Below are 19,263 nucleotides of genomic sequence, written 5' to 3'. Positions count from 1 at the left end.
TTCTCCCTTATGTAGGATCAGAGAGAACAGATTCTTTCATACCATAGCTTTAGGCCTTCTTTGTGACTGTTTTTCTTGTTAAAGCACCAGAGCTGGCTCTTGCAGCCTATTTTTACTGTGCTGTGTGATTCTGCAGACATTGACATGTGTCACCTGTGATGCAGCTACATTTGTCGGCTCTCTGTGCTCAACAGGGAGGAATCGATCCTCCACTTTCATTAGGTGACAGGAGTAGGCTATTGGCTTTAAAAAAAAAAAATATGCTAAAAAAAAAAAATGGAAAAGAAACCCCAGGGCTTTCTGCTTGGAGACCCATCCTGCAGTTCAGTGGTCATTTGAATTATTGAATGAGATTAAAATAAAAGCCATTACCTTTTCTGTGCCTTTACCCAGAAGAGCCATCCGAAATGCAAGTTGATTTGTGTTTTCTTTTATCCCCTCAGCTTGTTAGGGAGAATATTTTATTTCAATTTCATTCTTCAAGGTTCTCCTATCACCCAGCATGGAGCACTGCTGTCATGTCCTTATCTAAAAAAGAGAGAGAGAGATGGAAAAGAAAACAAAGCCCACAGGTGACATACGTTTTATTGAGGTCTTCCACATGAAGAGCAATTGTGTGCTTTACAGTGCACACAGCACAGCAGGAGCCTTCAAGAGGAAGAGAGGGCTATCAGATGAATACAAGTTCATCTTTCAAATAGGTTAGATTGGAATTGCTCAGGCTAGTACAGTGTGGACCATATTAAAATAGAGACCATTTTGCAGACTGTCTTTCCATTCACTGTCACAAAGGCCACCTCCATTGGCAGACCACAAAAGCCCCAGGGCAAGCAGATCAACTTCGTACTTGTGAAACAGCACATGGGGAATTCTGAGATAGATGTTAGTGCTGATAAATGGGCAGAAGATCAAAATAGGAGACTCAAAAATTTTAGAATATAATCCACAGACAGGCTTCTAAGTAAGTGGGTTGTTCTTCAAGGTGCTAGGCATTGAGAAATGTCATTAATTGCAATGCTTTTAGCCTGCACACATGATTCTAAAAGCCTGAGTGAGCTGCCCCTGAGAAAGGTCCACATCTTTATTCACTCTTAGAAGTCCTTGAAAATACAACAGGAAAGATTCTGCATTTGTAAAGCAATTTGCAATGTATGATATTTGTTGCAGAGTACACGCTACAAGGCATTATTCAGGTCTTTTCCTCAGCAGTGCTTTATCCATACAGGTTTCCTCTAATGTTTGTTCTGCAGGTCTAAGACATTTGCTGTTACAAGAAATATTGGGGATTTGGCTGCTAGTAAGATGACTCCAGTTCTTGTACCTGAAGCAGTGCCTGACATAATGAAGATGTCTTTCGATTCAGATTCTGCATCGGGAGAGACTGACAACATCAGGGTAAATGATGTAGTCTCTGACCATTCATTTTGGGGGCTTTTAATCACTGGGAGACTATTTCTTTTCTCCACAGGAAAATGTACAATTCATCTCTGACCAATGTTGCTTCATTCAAAATAAGTCAAGTTCAATCTAATAACACAAATAGCCCTATAGTAATGCTATTTTAAAATCTGGAGTGTAATGCATCAGACTTGCAACACTTGTTCAAAAGCAAAAGCATTTTTCTTTGGTAATTAATTTTACACTGCCATCTACAGGAAAGGCCCTCAGTCTTTAAAATGTTTTGTAACTGTTATGCAAGCATCGCTTTCCTGGGGCAGACGTGAATGTTCCATAAGACACTCCATTGCTTGTAGAGCCATATTTAATGCTTATAAGTGTCCTGATTCAAGGATGGATGACAGTTTGCCTGTCAAGTCAAATGACTTCCTGAGCTACATATTTGTGTAAAAGGAAGTACAGGCTTTCTATGATCAGCATCATTGTGAGGGTGTCACTGTGACAATTCACTCAGTGAAAGGCTGACAGAGGTGAGGAATACTCTCTTGTTCTGGTTTCATTGTTGTCCTGCAACTCTGAAGGGTTTTCAGGAAAAAAAAAAAAAAAGAGATGAGCAGAGGATGACTGCAGTACTTACCTATGGAGAAGTCAATAAGCAAACATACTGTCAATGAGAGCAGTTTCCAGTATCCTAGAACAAGTAATGTTCTTCTGCTTTCTGCCTGTGTGTATTCTCCTACCTAAAAACTCAGCACTCTGCAGTTATTTTTAAATGAACATCAACTGCATAACAGCACTAATTGAAACATTCCAGTATCATTATTGGGGAAAAAAAAATACCAGCATTAAAGTTACAGTTTTTCAATAGTGTTCATACAAGTTTGGAATCATATGAGACATGATAATCTGAGTAAAAAAATTAATTATATACCTGTATTACATGTGAAATCAAAGCTTATGATTGTGTCTTTAGATACTTTGTTTTCATTTCATGGATTTGATTCTAATTTTACTGAATTCTAATTTGTTCTTCTGCAAGCATTGCTTAGCATGTATAAGTAGCTCTGAATAGAAATTTCTGACATCTGATATGCTGATATGGTCTCACATTCATGTCCTGTCAACTGAGACAGAATTTTCATGGACATAGATAAGAGTTCTGTTGTTGCCCCAATCAAAAATCAAAGGAAAGAACTCTCGTCAGTCTAGAGCACATTCAGATTTGTCAAGAACTTTGCCTAATATTCTAGGAAAACAAAATTAAATATTTATAATTAATTTGTGATATAATTTTCCATTTTTATAGCCTGAAGCTCTTTATACATGAGAGAGCCTAATCAAGTCCTTCAGTTTATAATTTTGTCCAACTGAAAATCAAGCTGTTCTACGTTATGGCCTTGCAAAGTTAAATAAACTGCTTAATTCCTCCTGAAGAATACATGTAACTATTATTAAAACAGTACTCATAATATGCAAGTATTCCTTACTGTTCAGTTTAACTTAACACATGTCTTATCTAATAGGACAGACAGTCTGCAGAAGATGCTTCAGCAGGAAATTCCTTTCCCTTTGGACACTTCTCTTCCCCCAAAAAGCCATATGTTCAGTCCTTGTGCTCCAATGCAAGTACATTTGGGGTTCAAGTGTGTGTTGAGAGGAAAAGTGTGCATGCAGCATTTATCAAAAATATGCCTCTCTATTACCTTGTTGGAGAGCACAGCCTTTCGATAAGCTTCAAGCCAGGTAAATACTACTGTGCACAAAGAGTGTAACAGGTGGGTGGGTAGGGATGTGTATATCCACATATGTACTTGTGTACGTACATATATATCTTTTGTATCTTAAGTACAACTAATACCATTAGACCTCCCAGCCTTACCAGTGCTGCCAACAGACTGCTTGTAGCAGGAATCCATTTCTCCCCCACTTGTCTGAGCAGCAGTTTCCCAGCTCTCCCAGCAATGCCGCTCAGCATGGCCAGCATCAAGCAGAGCTGATCTGTGCCTGCAGAGTGTGTCTGATGCATCCTAAATCACTGGATTTGAGATGCAAGCACAGAGCAATTGGACATGGGCAACGGATCCAATGCAGTGTCCTGTAGCTACCCAGACTCTTAAAGGCAATTATGGATTAACCCTGCCAGGATCTAATCCTTAATGTCTTAATCCATGATCATAAGAAGTAAAAACACAGCAGGCTACTGAATCTAGGTCTCCTAGGTATCAAACTAATGGCCTAACCATTGAACTATTCTTTACAATTTAAGAGTTGAGCCTCCTCCTTTCTGATGCCTAATTCACTATCCCACAGTGTTATCTAGTCAAGCAATTCAGCTCACAGTTTAAATCTGCTGATCATTCTGTTTGTTGACTTGTTATCATGCTAATAATTTAAAAACTACTATGTCAGTATGTGTTTTAGCTGTTGCAGAAATATTTTAACAAAGTTGCTCAATATAATATATAATGAGCTTCTATATTTGTATTTGGGGAAGAATAGCTAAATAAAGCATAGGAAAAATTGGCTTATTCTATTATTCAGTTGCTACTACTGACAATAATACTAATTATTGTGCAATTTCAGTTTACACAGAGGCACCTATTGAAAAAATACAAGTCACAATTCAGGCAGGAGACCGAGCTCCTACAAAAATGGTGCGTTTAGTAACATTTGAAGATCCGAAGGCACAAGTATCTTCCAGCAAAGAAGTAATTAGAAGAGTGAGGAAAATCCTTGATGGTACTGATGACCAGGTACTTCTGTAAAAATCGACTTCTATCTATATTTGTGGGAGACATTACACAAAGCTTAGTTATTTATATTTCTTTTACTAAGTATCTCTTTTTATTTTGACGGTATATAAAAATTGGGCAATAAAGACAGGCTTTTGGGTGCACAAAGCTTTTGGCATGTCTTTTGTTTACATTTATCTCTTCTGCAGGTGAAGGACAGGAAAAGGCAGGTTGGTTTTGTTTTCCTGAAAAACCTCTTGTTAGACACAAAATAGCTGTTGTGTGCCCAAAAGGCAGTCTGTTCTTTCCAGTTTTCTCAACTATAGCAAAAAGCTATGATGCCTATCTACACGACTTGCCCTGAGGTAGCTGCAGCTACAGTACTGCCATTGTCAGCATTAGTTTTGTGTAGCTTTAGGATCAACAATGTTCATTACCACCAAAGGGTTTGGTGTATCACTCTACTTGTGTGTGGTTTTCACACATAATGAATCTTGTCTGCTTAAGCAGCAGAGGGATTTATAACTCTCTGTATCTGATTTTACTTACAACCTTCTACAGGAACACAGAAAAATAATTTTGGTTTTCCAATGGTATCATTGACTAGGGCACGAGAAAATCCAGAAGTTCATCCTCAAGTGCCAGCAGCACCAGTGGAAGTAGTGAGAGTACAACGAGTAGCCCCTCCAGCAGCAACTCTGACGACACATCATCACAAGGAGGCACCCAGATAAACCTGAAAACAAGGCAGTCCAAAGCCAAAGAAAAGAAATTCTACCCCTTCGGAGACAGTGGCAGTAGTAGTGATAGTAGTAGCAGCAAAAGCAGTAGTAGTGATAGTAGTAGCAGCAAAAGCAGCAGTAGTAGCAGCAGTAGTAGCAGCAGTAGTAGCAGCAGTAGTAGCAGCAGTAGTAGCAGCAAAAGCAGCAGTAGCAGCAGCAAAAGCAGCAGTAGCAGCAGCAAAAGCAGCAGCAGCAAAAGCAGCAGCAGCAAAAGCAGCAGCAGCAGCAGCAAAAGCAGCAGCAGCAAAAGCAGCAGCAGCAGCAGCAAAAGCAGCAGCAGCAGCAGCAAAAGCAGCAGCAGCAGCAGCAGCAAAAGCAGCAGCAGCAGCAGCAGCAAAAGCAGCAGCAGCAGCAGCAAAAGCAGCAGCAGCAGCAGCAAAAGCAGCAGTAGTGGTAGCAGCAAGGACAGCAGAAGCAGTAGTGGTATCAGCAAAGGAAGTAGCAGAAGCAGCACAGGTAGCAGCAGCAGCAGCAGCAAAGCATCTGATATAAAGCATAAGGTTAAGAATCAGTCCAAGACTACACCATTTCCAAATGCCAGTGCTGCTGAAGGAAAGAAAAGTGTGGGTGAGCAGAAGCGTAAAACACAGAGCAGCAGCAGAAGTAGCAGCAGCAGCAGTAGCAGCGAAAGCATCGGTGCTTCCTATCGCCGAAGCGAGTATGACAGACAAGCTGAGATGAAACGTATCAAGCCCCGGTTGAACAGTCACAGTGGTTATGACATTTCTACAGAATGGGTAAAAATTTCTAATGCTTCAACTCCTGTTAGAAGATGAACCTTACTGAGCTGTAGGAAATAACTTGTTTTGGAATTTTGCAGGAGGATCACCTTCCGAAAGTATACCAGCTCCGCTTCAAGTCTGCTCACATCCATTGGGTAGGTCCCCAATTCAAGTGCACTTCCCCATGGTGGCTGCAGTTGATATGATCAAACACATTACTGAAGGGCTTTGTTTGGTTTGTTTCTTATGAAGAGCGACTGAAGGAGCTGGGGCTGTTTAGTTTGGAAAAGAGGAGGCTGAGGGCAGACCTCATTGCTCTCTAAGACTACCTAAAAGGATGTTGTAGAGAGGCTGATGCTGGTCTCATCTGACAGGTGATTAGTGACAGAACAAGAGGGAATGGCCTGAAACTATGACTGGGTAGGTTTAGACTGGACATTAGGAAAAAAAAAATCACAGAAAGCGTGGTCAGACATTGGAATGTGCTGCCCAGGGAGGTGATTAAGTCACCAACCCTGGATGTGCTTAAAGGTCACTTGGATGTGGTGCTTGGGGATATGGTTTAGGGGTGAACCTTGTAGAGTAGGGTTATCGGTTGGACTTGGTGATCCTGAGGGTCTTTTCCAGCCTGAATGTTTCTGTGATTTCTGTGATTTTACCTAAGCTTTACATACTGTCCAATAGCAACGTTGTTAGCCAATATAAGAAAGTTTCTTACTAAAATACTGATGATTACACTGTAACCTTCTGTTGCTGCAGCACTTGCAATCCTCAAATTTCAGTCAGGATACCTTTGGGCTAGATGCTGTACAATGTAGCCAAAACTAAGTTAATAAGACCATGGGGAAATTATAAAACAGGGAGATCTTCCAACAGGAATAACTATGTCCATAGTTTTTAGGCAATCATGACAAAATCATCAGGTATGTGGATTGTATCAGAAGCCAGGTTCAATGTATATTATGGCACAGAGCTATTCTAAGTATATATTAGAAGGATGATAGTATAATGGGTTTTGTAGGTGTTACTGTAAAGTTATGTTTCCTGCATGTGAAAGAAGGTGGTGATTTACAGTTATTTTAATTAAATCGTAATTTCTATTTCTAAAAAAAAAAAAAAAGAAATGGATGTATTTGACCACTTATTAAGTGTCAGATTTTATTTCCCATAACATCTTGGGTGATGTGTTGTTGCAATTTGCAGTTACTGTCTATGCAGCTTTCCTGTCAGCAGAGAGGTCCAGGTGGATCTGAGACATATTCCTACCCAACATATGTTGTGTCTGCCTATGATAGTAAAACTAACGTTTTAGATATGGCTGCCTGTTACGTATAGAGGGAGGCTGATAGCTCTGATTTTGATGTCTACGCTGTAAAACTAAAGGCCATATCATACCTTTTTAACCTACTTTGGTTTCCATAGCATCCAGATCACAAGATATCAAGCAGATCATCATCATCATCATCTTCATCGTCCTCTGAGTCAGGAAGCAGCCACAGCAACAGCAGCAGCAGCAGCAGCAGGAGCAGTCACCTGAGAGGCACTAGCAGCAGCAGCAGCAGCAGCAGCCACCACCATGAAGGAAATGCTGGCCACAGCTCAAAGAGCCATGTGAGCAGAGGAGTCAATATCCCTCGCAGCCATGATTCCAGCTTGACACGTGAGGTATTATCTGTGTGGAACAAATGAGCAGCTGGGCTTTGCTGGCTGCAGAATTGTGGATGTGGTAGCATTCTAACCAGCTGAGAGACTTAGGGTCAGGAAGCACTCTGTAAGTCAAGTTTGTACATTGAAAGTCAAGGTCCGTTGAGATACTTTTCCCCCATGAAATTTTTTTTCCCCAAATTCTCTTGGCTTTGGCATTTTTGTTTGCTGGTTGCTTGGGTATGTTTTCCCTCATTTGTAAAGGTGCTTGCAGTATGTGAAAGCCTGGATTTGGAAAGTATGAAATATTGAAGGGAATGGTGTTGTAATTTAAAGGGGAAAGAATTTGACTATGTGCATAAAGATGGGTTGGAAGAACTCACATCCAAATAATCACGTCTTTGAAAATTCTTGGTGGCAATAAAATAATCAGTCAAATTTATCCTTAACTACTAGGGGATATAGAAATACACTCAGCAAACTAAACAGCTGAAGGGCAAGGGCTGCTTCCTGCTATCAGCACACGTAAACTGGGCCTTAGGCTCCCCAGTGAACATACAGAAATGCTTAAGCACAGATGGTTGGGGATTGTTTTTCAGCGCAACTTCCTGGGAGACGTAATTCCACCTGGCATTACAATTGTGGCACAGGCAGTAAGGAGTGACAACAGAAATCAAGGTTATCAGGCTACAGCATATGTTCGTTCTGATGCTGCCAAAGTTGATGTGCAACTAGTTGTGGTTCAGCTGGCTGAAACCAATTGGAAAGCGTGTGCTGATGCTGTAATACTGCCTCTGAAAGTACAGGTAAGCTTCACATGCAGCTTCGCCCAGAGAGACATCCAAAAGCCCAGAGTTTATTAAATAAGCGCAGAACACCTGCTGATTAGAACTCAATGGTAAAAACATACACATTTGGAAACATCTCACAAAGTTTGTGAAATTCCAGAAATTGTTCCTATCTTTCACTATTCTTTTGAATAATAAATAAATAAATAATGTCCACTTCAAAATCTGGCAAGATAATGATTTTTCACGATACATCCAAATTATGATCAAGTAGAAGGATAAAAAGTGTTTAAAAATTTGACTGCTTCATTACAGCCTATTTATTATTTGATCTACAGTGAGTTTGCTTGTCTGGGAATCTGGCTGTTTCTCTGTACATAATTCATTCCATAAGACTCATAACTTAAATGCATTTAAATGTGGTACTTCTTAAGATTATATGAAAAGATGGGAAAAGTAAAGTTGGGTAATGGGTATGATGCCCAAGAGAGCATCGTAAATAAAGGAACAGGTCTTTTGCCCTGTGCTGTGCTTCCCATATTCCTTTTAACAGAAGTGATATTTGCATAACAATTTACAAACCTCTGCTTTTTGCAGCTGTGATTAACAAATTCAGCATGATATTTCAGCATGGAAAAAAAGTGGGGTGGGGTTCAAATCAAGAACTATTAGAGAAGGCTAATAGAAATTATAGTGCAGTGATCTTACAGCAGACAATGCATATTGATTATGAAGTTAGCAAGCCTAAGGGAATCTCAGAAAATTTTGACAAACCTGATGTTTGAGGGGCAGCTTTGAGATGGGAATATGTCCATTTAGTTCTGCACAGCCTAGCCAACTTTTTTTGTACTATGCCTCTGATTTTTGCAGATACAGGTAAAAAAAATCTGTGTAGTAGCATTTAGAGCAAAAGGAAGACTCAGAAACATTAAGGATCAGTGTGAAGTTTCTTGAAAGAAAAAAAAATCTTGAATTTTTGACATGGTCAGGGTGGTTCTGTGATTCATTTCTGAAATCTGTCTGACTGTTTCCCTGTTTGTAAAGGCCAGACTGAGATGGGGCAAAGAGTGCCGGGACTACAGGATAGAAGCTGTGGCTACCACAGGCCAACTGGCGAGGAAGCCAGCTGTGCAGCTGAAGGTGCAGTGGGGAAATCTTCCATCCTGGATGAAAAAGACAAGCACAGCGTATGTAATTCATTCTTTCTGCCTTTCTTATACTAGTTGGCTTTCTAAAAAACACAGAAATATTTGGGTGATGTTTTTCAGCCCAAACACATGTTGCTTTTTTTGGTTTGGTTTGGGTTGGGGATTTTTTCAGATGAAAAACACAAGTTCAATGGCACAAAATTATTTTGTGAACGCGTTCTATGTTCCCCACATGTTTCTTATTAAAAATATCCCCCAAATATTTATGAACTTGACATGTTTAATTTCATTTTCCATATTAAATGATTTTATGTTTCAAAACACTTTTTGTTTGTTTTAAAATACTCTTCTATTCAGTCTCAGAAAACACTCAGTTAAAATGAGCAAAATAAACCCAAGGTGTTTATTCTGCATAAAATCAACCGTTGAACTTGATCCACAGTATTATTTCCTTGGCTTTTCAGTTCTTTCATTGTTTCCCTGAATTTTTAGAACTGCCAGTAGTCCTCATCCTCCCATTGCTGCACTTGCTTATGTACCAGAGCTTGTCACATCTTGTTTATCTCTAGGTTTATGCAGTACGTTCCTGGTGCAGCTCTCATGTTGGGCTTCTCAGAAGCACGTCAAAGAAATCCATCTCATGAAATTATAGTAAGGGCAGCTGCAACATCTCCACGAACAATTGATGCAGTAATTAAAGCTCCCGAGGTAGGTGTCAATTTTTATTTTCTTTTTCCTTACCTTGAATGGATTTTCAACTAGTAAGATTTTGTTATTTAACGTCTAGGGGGGAAAAAAAAGCAAAACATTCTCTTTTAGAGCCACTCCTATATACCCGACTACACAAGTCCTGAGACACATACACGAGTACTCTTGATTTTGTGTTGCTTTGATGCAATGTAGCAATAACCTGAAAATCAGATTCTGTAGTCAGCTACTTTATTTTCATGCCGAGAGCAGCAGCTAGACTCAAATTGTCTCGAGTATGACTGCTCTGCTCTCACACCTGTATTCATTTTACCCAATGTGACTAGTTCTGTGGGATGCATAGGGATCTCAAAACATGTAATGGAGGACTTGAGAACACTGTACACTCTATTGCAACCATATACAACATCTGTCTGTGCTGGCACTCAAGTCCCACCTCTGCAGTAACCAGGTTTGATGAGACAGGTCTGAGCAAGTTATGACAGCCACAAGTATGACTCTGCCTCAACCCATCTGGAGCAGTTAGTTACACTTTCAGAGTAGCTTGCACAGGCTGGATCTGCAGAATCTCTGTGACTAATTGGTCCTTGTCCACCAAATCACTATACACCACTTTGAAAAATTTCCTCTGTGGATGTCTGGCAAATAAATAACAGCTAGGTATTCAAATACAGAGAAATTAGTGTGTCTTTAACCTTCCATGGTTCTTCAGTATTGCAGGATATTTAATATATTATAATAAAAAAGTAGGCACACTAGACATTAATTTGATTCTCTCACTAAATATAATTTATAGCTGCAGTAAGGGATCTTACTAGAATGATCATCATGTGAGTTTTCAACCTGTAATGGATGCTGTTCACTCTAACAGACAGACCCATTAACTTCCTCAGTTACTTAACTTGTTGCCTTATTTTTAAAGGAATCAAGTCATTGTCTCTTAGATTCCAGTACCTAAAGGGGGCTACAGGAAACTTGGGAGGGACTATAGTGATAGGATGAGGGCTAATGCTTTTAAACAATGATGGTATATTTAGATGAGGTAGTTTAGATTCTTTACTGTGAAAGTGGTGAGACACTGGAACAATTTGCCCAGAGCAGCTGTGGGTGTTCCTTCCCTTCGAACAGCCCCAACTCTCATTGCATAAATGCATATTCAATTTTTTAATCAAGATAAGAATCTATTTTGTTTTGTGTGCTGTCGTATCTTGAGCAATATGTTTCAGTTTATCTTAATGTATTTTCATTTTTGCTTTTTTTTCAGTTAACACTTTACTGTCAGGCTCTCCGGCTGCCACTCACTCTGCCTTTAGGCCAGTCTCCAGCTTATGAGGCTCGAGATATCACTGCCTGGAATTTATTCCCAGAAATAGCTTCGCAAATAGCACAAGAAGATCAATGTAAGTATTACTTATATGCTTGTCTCATGAATAAGCAATGGTCCACAGATGCATCCTCTGCCATGGCCAGGCCTTGCCTCTCCTTGTAATCATCTTCTAGGGAAGCATAACATCTTTAACCCTGTTTTCTGAAAAGCTTGTTCCTTCATTTAGAAGCATGTTTGATGGCAGGTGGTTGAAGAGACTCCATGCTGACGTAAATATTCAGAGCTCAGGAATCACATCTGTCTGCAAGAACTAGAGGCTGTCTCTTGCCCCTTCTAAGAAGGTGCCATCTCTGCATTGAGAGGCATCAGACAACAAGAGAGGTCATTTGCTTTCTGCCATGTTTATTTTCTTCAAAAAGGAGTCATGGGAGTCTTTGATGATTGGTGGAAAGCACTTCTGTGAGAAATGTGAACCACTTTTCATCATGGTTAGTTGCTATTTTTAGTTTCTCAAGAATCTGGTACCTTTTAGACCCTGTTAGCTTGAGTTTTGTGTTTAGCCAGTAATCAAAATCAATACTAGTATAGCTATGTATGTTAGTTATTCTGCACTGCTATCCTGCCCTTACAGATTCTAAACAGCATTGAAAGGTTCCACCAAGGAGATGAAGAATCACAGAATCATAGAATCAAGAAGGCTGGAAGAGACCTCAAAGATCGAGTCCAACCTGTCACCCTAAACCTCATGACTATCTAAACCATGCCACCAAGTGCCACGTCCAATCCCCTCTTGAACGCCTCCAGGGATGGTGACTCCACCACCTCCCTGGGCAGCCCATTCCAATGGCCAACCACTCTCTCTGTGAAGAACTTTCTCCTCACCTCCAGCCTAAACCTCCCCTGGTGCAGCTTGAGACTGTGTCCTCTTGTTCTGGTGCTGGTTGCCTGGGAGAAGAGACCAACCCCCTCCTGGCTACAACCTCCCTTCAGGTAGTTGTAGACAGCAATGAGGTCTCCCCTGAGCCTCCTCTTCTCCAGGCTAAACAGTCCCAGCTCCCTCAGCCTCTCCTCATAGGGCTTGTGCTCAAGGCCTCTCACCAGCCTCGTTGCCCTTCTCTGGACATGCTCCAGCAATTCAACATCTTTCCTAAACTGAGGGGCCCAGAACTGGACACAGTACTCAAGGTGTGGCCTAACCAGTGCTGTGTACAGGGGTACAATGACCTCCCTGCTCCTGCTGGCCACACTATTCCTGATGCAGGCCAGGATGCCATTGGCTCTCTTGGCCACCTGGGCACACTGCTGGTTCTGCAGTTCAATCTTATAGAGGTGGCTTTCAATACTTTGCAGAAACACATATGTCATCTGCCATTTCTTTTCTGGTTTTGTTTTGCAGCTACATGTGAAGTCACAGAGAGAGATTTCAAAACATTTGACCACATGAGCCATACCTATTCTTTCAATACAAGCTGCAACCTAATAGTCGCCCAAGATTGTACTGAGCACCCCAAATTCATCATTACTACAAGAAAGGTTGATCCTCAGTCTTTCTCCAGAAAGGTTCACATAAATACAACCTCAGTGTAAGTATGGTTTATCCTGAAGCCTCAGGTATTAGATATAAAGTTTCAGGGATTTAGTCTGGGGATGGGAGATGTCTAGATTCTAGGTGAAACTGGTTTGCAATCAGACATTTGGGGAAAGATGGGATTTTCAGAAGGAATCCTCATCTGAGACACTTTGGTTTATTTCCACTTGTCTCCGTTTTCAAAGCCACCATTATATGATAATGTGCTCATTAAGCCCCTACGCTGTCTTTTCTTTAAAGGCTGAATCTCAAAACCCAAAGTGCCAATGAATTTTGCACTTTGGGGAGAAAGCAGCTCATTTATTCATTCAAAATTCAGATATTCAAATTGATTCGGTACTAGCTTTGGTCACAAATACCTCTCCTTCTCAATTTTTTCGCATTTATTCATTTTGGGTCTTTTTCTTTTTTCTCTTTTATTTTTTTAAGGAACATTACAATCTGTCCTGCTGCAAATTCATCTCTCCTTGTGACATGCAATGAAGAAGCAGTTCTATCACACAGCAAAGTTTCTGAGTATGAAAAAGGTAAGCTGGCCTGGAAACTAAGTAACTTCAAGTTGTTTTTATAAATTCCACAGAAAAATCTCAGTGCAATGAAATCATAAATGTAATTAAAGAAAAGCTATAGACTTTATGTTCTTAAGCTTTCTATTGACCTACGTTCCTGTTTCCTTCAGTATATATGCACTTAGTGGTCTTCAGCATAACTGTCAGGTAAATAAAGCCCTTTCTTATACATATGGTATGTTCAGGTTTGAGATTGTTTAGAGAACAAGTTCTTGTTGTAGTCACAGTTTGATGCTTTTGTACAGATATTTAGCTGGAGCACCAGCAATGTCATTATAATCTTATGACTTTGCAGGATGGGTGCAAAATATCCAGTTGCAACTCTAGCAAACAGTAGTAGAGTATTTTTACAAATAAAGAGAGAATTTCTTCTGGTTTTGCTTTCTCTTTCCACCAAAAAAAAAAAAAACCAAAATCTAAAATAAAATAAAATCCATCTGCAGCAACCCTACCATTGTGAAGGAAAATGCATTATGGTGCATTTTGTGCTACTCAGTTTCTCTACTAATTTGGAATTAAGCAGATCATCTTATGATTCACTGTCTTTTTACAGACAATGTTAGAATTTACAAAAAAGGAAGAACAGTTATCATGGAAGCTCCAGCACATGGACTGAAGAATGTGATTTTTGATGGTGTGATCCTTAAGGTATTTGGCTTTGAACATTTCTGCTTTCTTTGTTTAGTGCCTCGGCAATGTAACAGACCAACACTTCAGTATTTGCTACAAAGCTGTGCTGTTTCATAGGTTACAGTTGCTTCATGGATGAGAGGAAAGACCTGTGGAGTTTGTGGAAATAATGACAGAGAAAAGCACAATGAACTCCAAATGCCAAATCATAAGCTGGCACACAGCAGTTCTGCTTTTGTTCACTCATGGGTGTTGCTAGAAGAAACCTGCTCTGGTGGTGAGTACCTCTGAAAATACTTTATGCTTGTGAAGAATATGATTTTACTTTTTCTCTGCCACTAGCTAGAATTTTTTTTTAAGCAGCAGATATCTTTGACTTGGAAAAAAAATTCACATATATTCATTTTAATTTCATTAACCACTGACTGTTTAAAACTATTTCTGTGAATAGAGAGAATATATACCACAGCAAAAGCATTTGTGTCATGTGCTGTTCAATATTAAATGATTCTACTCTAGTTTCTTCCACGGAGTAGCTTTATTTTCTTGGAGAGGCAAAATCAGGCCTAATTTTCCTCTAGCTGAAAGAAGTGTGATTTTTACCACTGAATCAAAGCAGTTTCAGCTGTTCTCTGCAGACTGAATTTAATCAAAGTTGGAGCCTATGAATGCAGTGTCAGATCTTAAGTTTATGTAAATTTTCAGAGTGGAAAAAAAACTTTCATTTTTGTTCTACACCATCTGAGGGTGTAATCTGAGGCAAATATGAAAAGATATTCTTCACATGTAGCTGGAAACACAATGACAGTCTCCCATAACATCAATGCCGTTTTGTTCTGCAGGTCTCCATTTACCTTGGACCTGAGATAACTTTATTGAAGTTAATGGTTGTTTTCTCCTTGACTTCTCTGGCAGCAGAACTGTACTTATCTGTGTGTCAGGAAACAGAATCATAGCTAGGATTCTGTTAAGTTACATTATACCTTTCTGGTGAAATAATTGCAGCATTATAAAAATCATCCAATACAAAAATTATCCTTGATGTTATTACATAAATGCTACCTTTTTTTTATCTATTCACTACAGCTGACATTATTCCTAATGCAATGAAGTAGCCATTGTGCTTGTAGTGTCTGTTCTTGATAGCTTTCAGACAGGAGAGGTTATTTTCTTTGTATTATGTAGTTATAAAAACCTGGATATACATTATTCCATTTGGGTTATATTGTGCAATTAGATTTGAAAAATAGCTTCTCTTTCAGACTCTTTCCTCTGTCTTCCTCTGTCCCCCAACTTATTATCATCCTATCTTGGTAACCTTGCTAGTGTGAAAATGGTTTGTCAGGCACCTGTGTTTTAATAAAAGCTGAAGAGAAAATATGGACCTTTATTATTGCAACAATCGATTGGAATTTATTTCTACAATTTTAACTATGTTTCCTTTTCCTCCTAGGGTGCAAGCTGCAGCGCAGTTATGTGAAGCTGAATCAAAATCCTACTATTGATGGAGAGGAATCTACGTGCTACTCTGTTGACCCAGTACTGAAATGCAGGAAAGACTGTACTCCAATCGAAAAAACTTCAGTTAAGGTTGGCTTCCACTGTTTCCCAAAAGGTAGGAGATGTTTCTCTCTCTCTGTCATGTACTGTAGGAGCTCTGCCAGACTCCAAAGAACAAAACACACCGCCACCAAACACAGACCTGTATTGCTCCAGCTTCTCTCTGAGATGCTGGGTTTAATCCCGTTAGTATTTGCTATAACCACTGACAGCACTGGCCAGCTAAAAGCCAGGTTAGATGATGGTAGGTAGCATCATCTGAGGCAGCAAAAGGGGCAGCAGTGATTGATAATTTCTTTGGTTTATTTTTTTTCTCATTTTTTCAGTATCTCCATAAAGTTGAGATAAGTTGAGTCCTTTTATGCACGTTACAGCCTGCAATTTTCTGCAGACCAGGGCAAGCAAGGCAATTGAAAGTCAGTCAGATAGCATGACAAGACTGCTATGATTAGGCTGCAGTGCTATACCACTGTGCAATACATTAGCAAAAAAAAAAAAAAAACCACCAAGACATTGCTGAAATGTTGGCTAGATTGATCCCCCCAGTCCCCCCAAAGAACGGTTTGTTCTTGAAGGTATTTTATAAACCTACACTTGTGCCCCAGAATTTTAAATACATCAGGCCTTTTTCTCCTTTCACTTATTCCAATTTTTCATGGGTGCAATACATTGTCTAAGGCAGGTTCACACTGAAGTTAATATAAGCATGAGAGGAGAATCTAGCTTGGAAGCTACAGATACAATCTTTTAATGAAGTACACAGTATTTTATATACCTTAAATTGAAACCTACCATTAGGGAGTATCTACTGAAGTGCTCTGTTGTCTGTGTTAACCATTATTGGCCAAATTCATTATTGGCTGGAATAACCCAGAATAACCCCCCTGCCAGAGCAGGATCACTTAGGGTAGTCTGCACAGGAAAGCATCCAGGGGAGTTTTGAAAGTCTCCAGTGAAGGAGACTCCACAACCCCCCTGGGCAGCCTGTTCCAGCGCTCTGTCACCCTCACGTAAAGAAGTTTCTCCTCATGTTGAGGTGAAATCTGTGTTCAAGTTTGAACCCGTTGTTCCTTGTCTTATTACTGTATGCTGCTGAAAAGAGCCTGGCCCCTTCCACTTGACACCACCCCCCCCACCCCCCCCCTCAGATATTTATAGACATTGATCAGATCCCCTCTCAGTCTTCTCTTCCCAAGACTAAACAGCCCCAGGGATCTCAGTCTCTCTTCACAGGAGAGATGCTGAAGTCCCCTAATCATCCTTGTGGCTCTTCTTTGGATTTTCTCTAGCAGTTCTCTGTCTTTCTTGAACTAGGGAGCCCAAAACTGGATGCAGTATTCCAGGTGTGGTCTCAACAGGGCAGATTAGAGTGGTAGAAAAACTTCCCTAGACCTGCTGGGCACACTTTCCTTGATGCACCCCAGAATACCACTGGCTCTCTTATTTTATGTCTCATACACACCTGTGTAGAACTTCATGCTTTGCCTGTGTAACTAAATATCTGCAATGTGCTGATCAGCCCATAAAAGCAATGAGTACCTTTCTATAATAGTGAACCATCTACAACCACCTATTCAACAAGCAGCAACAGAGAGAGTGCTAATAGTTTTCTGGCAGTTCCCTGGGATGTGAATAGATGCATCCTTTTATGAAAAGAAAAACCTACACTCAAAAAAAAAATCTTGTCACATCCATGTTTCACAGATTTCTTTTGTGTGTCCGAGTCTGTATTTCTGAAATGTCATCACCCTAGGCCACTCACTGCCTCAGTATATTAGGCTATAATAAAGCTGTGTCTCTCTCTCTCTCACAAAAATGTGTGAGAAAAGATGAAAATCAGGGGGAAAAAAAAAGGATATGTTAGTTGTCACAGCCAGTGCTGCCTTTATAGCAACTATAGACTTCTCTGGTTCATTTACTGAACCAGAGGCTGGGAAATCTGCTAGCAGCATTCCTAATCAAGGGCTTTTTTTATTTATTTATCCTGAGTAAAAGGAGGCAGGGTGGGGAAAGAAGGAGGAAGAGGAAGGAGAAAGCTACCCTTTGGGCTTTTTTTAGCAAGCTGATTGCTTTTTTCCAGGCTAAAATCAGTAGGAATTTAAGGCCAGCCTATAAAAACTGGGTTTTTTTCTTTTGTTTAATCACTTGGAGAAACAGCAGTGATCAGACCCACAGAGTGGCCAATAGTAAGTGACATAACCAGAATTAACTTATATATAAAGTAGAACTCATCTGTCATAGCATTTCTAATTTCAGAGCTTGAGAACATTACATTTATTTTTTTAAAAGCATCTGCAGCTCTTTTCTGCAGAATACTTATTTTCCAGTTTATTCTGTGCTTCAGGCTGGACAGTAATTTAGCCAAAAAGTGTTAGGATTTCAGGAAATAAGTAACTTATACAACCTGAACCCATATAGTGGTCTCCAGCTTTCCCTGTGATGGGAGATGGCATCTTATAAATGTATTGTCCAACTAAGAGCTAAAACAAGTGGAGGCAAAATTATGAAAGCTTTACCATTCTCATTATAAGAACTTAATCTAAATGGATGTTCTAATATTCTTCCAGATGCAATGATAAAACTTCAACTAGCTAAGAATATTTATTGGCAGGATGAATATCATTATTCCAGTTAGATTATTTCAGCATTAAGGGATACGGCTTATTCAGGCTGCTGTTGATAAAGCAGTGTGATAAGGTTAATACTGTAACTGACAATGCTCTGCCAGATTTCACAATATATGGGAAACTTTAATTAGAAGTTTATGAACCTCTGAAAATTCTCCAAAGGGCTTATCCTTCAGAATGAACTTCGACAAACAGTCAGTGGAAATCTGCACTGATATGCAGCAGTAACATAAAAAGAGATTTCTGAAGTGTATTAGTACGAGGTGGTCTTATATTGATGGTGGCTACCTCCAGCACTTCTACAACCCTCCTGCCTGTTGTCTTTGTGCTTCCTGAAACGTTATTCATGTGGGGTTTAGGGAAGTATTATAGTAATTATATCATGGATGAAAATTCTGCTCCAAGTCAATGAATCAGTTAGATGTCAGTCGTGGGGGCAGAATTTCATTCCTTACCTGATGAGGGAGTTGGCAGCCATCAAAACAGTGTTTCCTTGAAATGTGTTAATTTGCTTGATGTTAGTTAATGCCTTCTGTCTTCTGACAGAGACTGCTGGAAGCCTGCAGGAATGGCAAAGAAGCAGCGATAAGAAATCAGCGTCTGAGGATGTTGTGGAGTCTGTGGATGCTGACATCGATTGTACCTGCACTGGTAACTGTAGTTAAGCTAAATGCTTTAGTGTTCTGCTATAGACATACTATACAAATAATTGAATAGCTGGACAGATAAGAAAGGAATGTAATAGCCCTAGTAAAATATTAAGAAATGTGCTTGAAGAAAATAAGCCTACTGCACTGCATCTGAAGTCAAATGCATTATGTACAGTCTGCACTGCTTAATAAATATGTTGTTCATTAAATAAGTATTCATGTGGTCTCCCTCCCTCTTTATTTTTTCCCCTATCAACAAAACAATCAGGCCAACTATAATATTATCCAGAAATTCTGCTTCCTTTCGTCTGAAATATAATTACAGCAGTCCTCTCTTAAAATTACGTTCACTAGGTGATGAAAGGAAAACATGATTATGGCTACTGCTAA

General features: G+C 39.7%; 1 protein-coding gene across 1 annotated transcript in view; it reads left to right on the top strand.

Annotated features, from left to right (window-relative positions):
* The window catches only part of LOC128969456 (vitellogenin-1-like), a 43,138-nt gene extending 24,250 nt beyond the window's left edge, over window positions 1–18,888 (top strand). Inside the window, exons 20-36 of the mRNA XM_054384303.1 lie at window positions 1,251–1,395; window positions 2,922–3,141; window positions 3,982–4,151; window positions 4,738–5,146; window positions 5,369–5,649; window positions 5,733–5,789; window positions 7,057–7,299; window positions 7,878–8,084; window positions 9,111–9,253; window positions 9,784–9,922; window positions 11,187–11,322; window positions 12,646–12,832; window positions 13,267–13,364; window positions 13,960–14,054; window positions 14,154–14,313; window positions 15,490–15,651; window positions 18,770–18,888. Coding sequence (XP_054240278.1) covers window positions 1,251–1,395; window positions 2,922–3,141; window positions 3,982–4,151; window positions 4,738–5,146; window positions 5,369–5,649; window positions 5,733–5,789; window positions 7,057–7,299; window positions 7,878–8,084; window positions 9,111–9,253; window positions 9,784–9,922; window positions 11,187–11,322; window positions 12,646–12,832; window positions 13,267–13,364; window positions 13,960–14,054; window positions 14,154–14,313; window positions 15,490–15,651; window positions 18,770–18,888 — 2,971 coding nt within the window. The remainder of the gene's footprint in view (window positions 1–1,250; window positions 1,396–2,921; window positions 3,142–3,981; window positions 4,152–4,737; window positions 5,147–5,368; window positions 5,650–5,732; window positions 5,790–7,056; window positions 7,300–7,877; window positions 8,085–9,110; window positions 9,254–9,783; window positions 9,923–11,186; window positions 11,323–12,645; window positions 12,833–13,266; window positions 13,365–13,959; window positions 14,055–14,153; window positions 14,314–15,489; window positions 15,652–18,769) is intronic.
* Window positions 18,889–19,263: the final 375 nt, after the last annotated feature.

This window comes from Indicator indicator, chromosome 10 (genome assembly GCF_027791375.1).
Source record: "Indicator indicator isolate 239-I01 chromosome 10, UM_Iind_1.1, whole genome shotgun sequence".
In the NCBI taxonomy this organism is placed as follows: domain Eukaryota; kingdom Metazoa; phylum Chordata; class Aves; order Piciformes; family Indicatoridae; genus Indicator; species Indicator indicator.
Note: the sequence above shows the minus strand (reverse complement) of the source record. Positions and strands in the feature narration are given on the sequence as shown.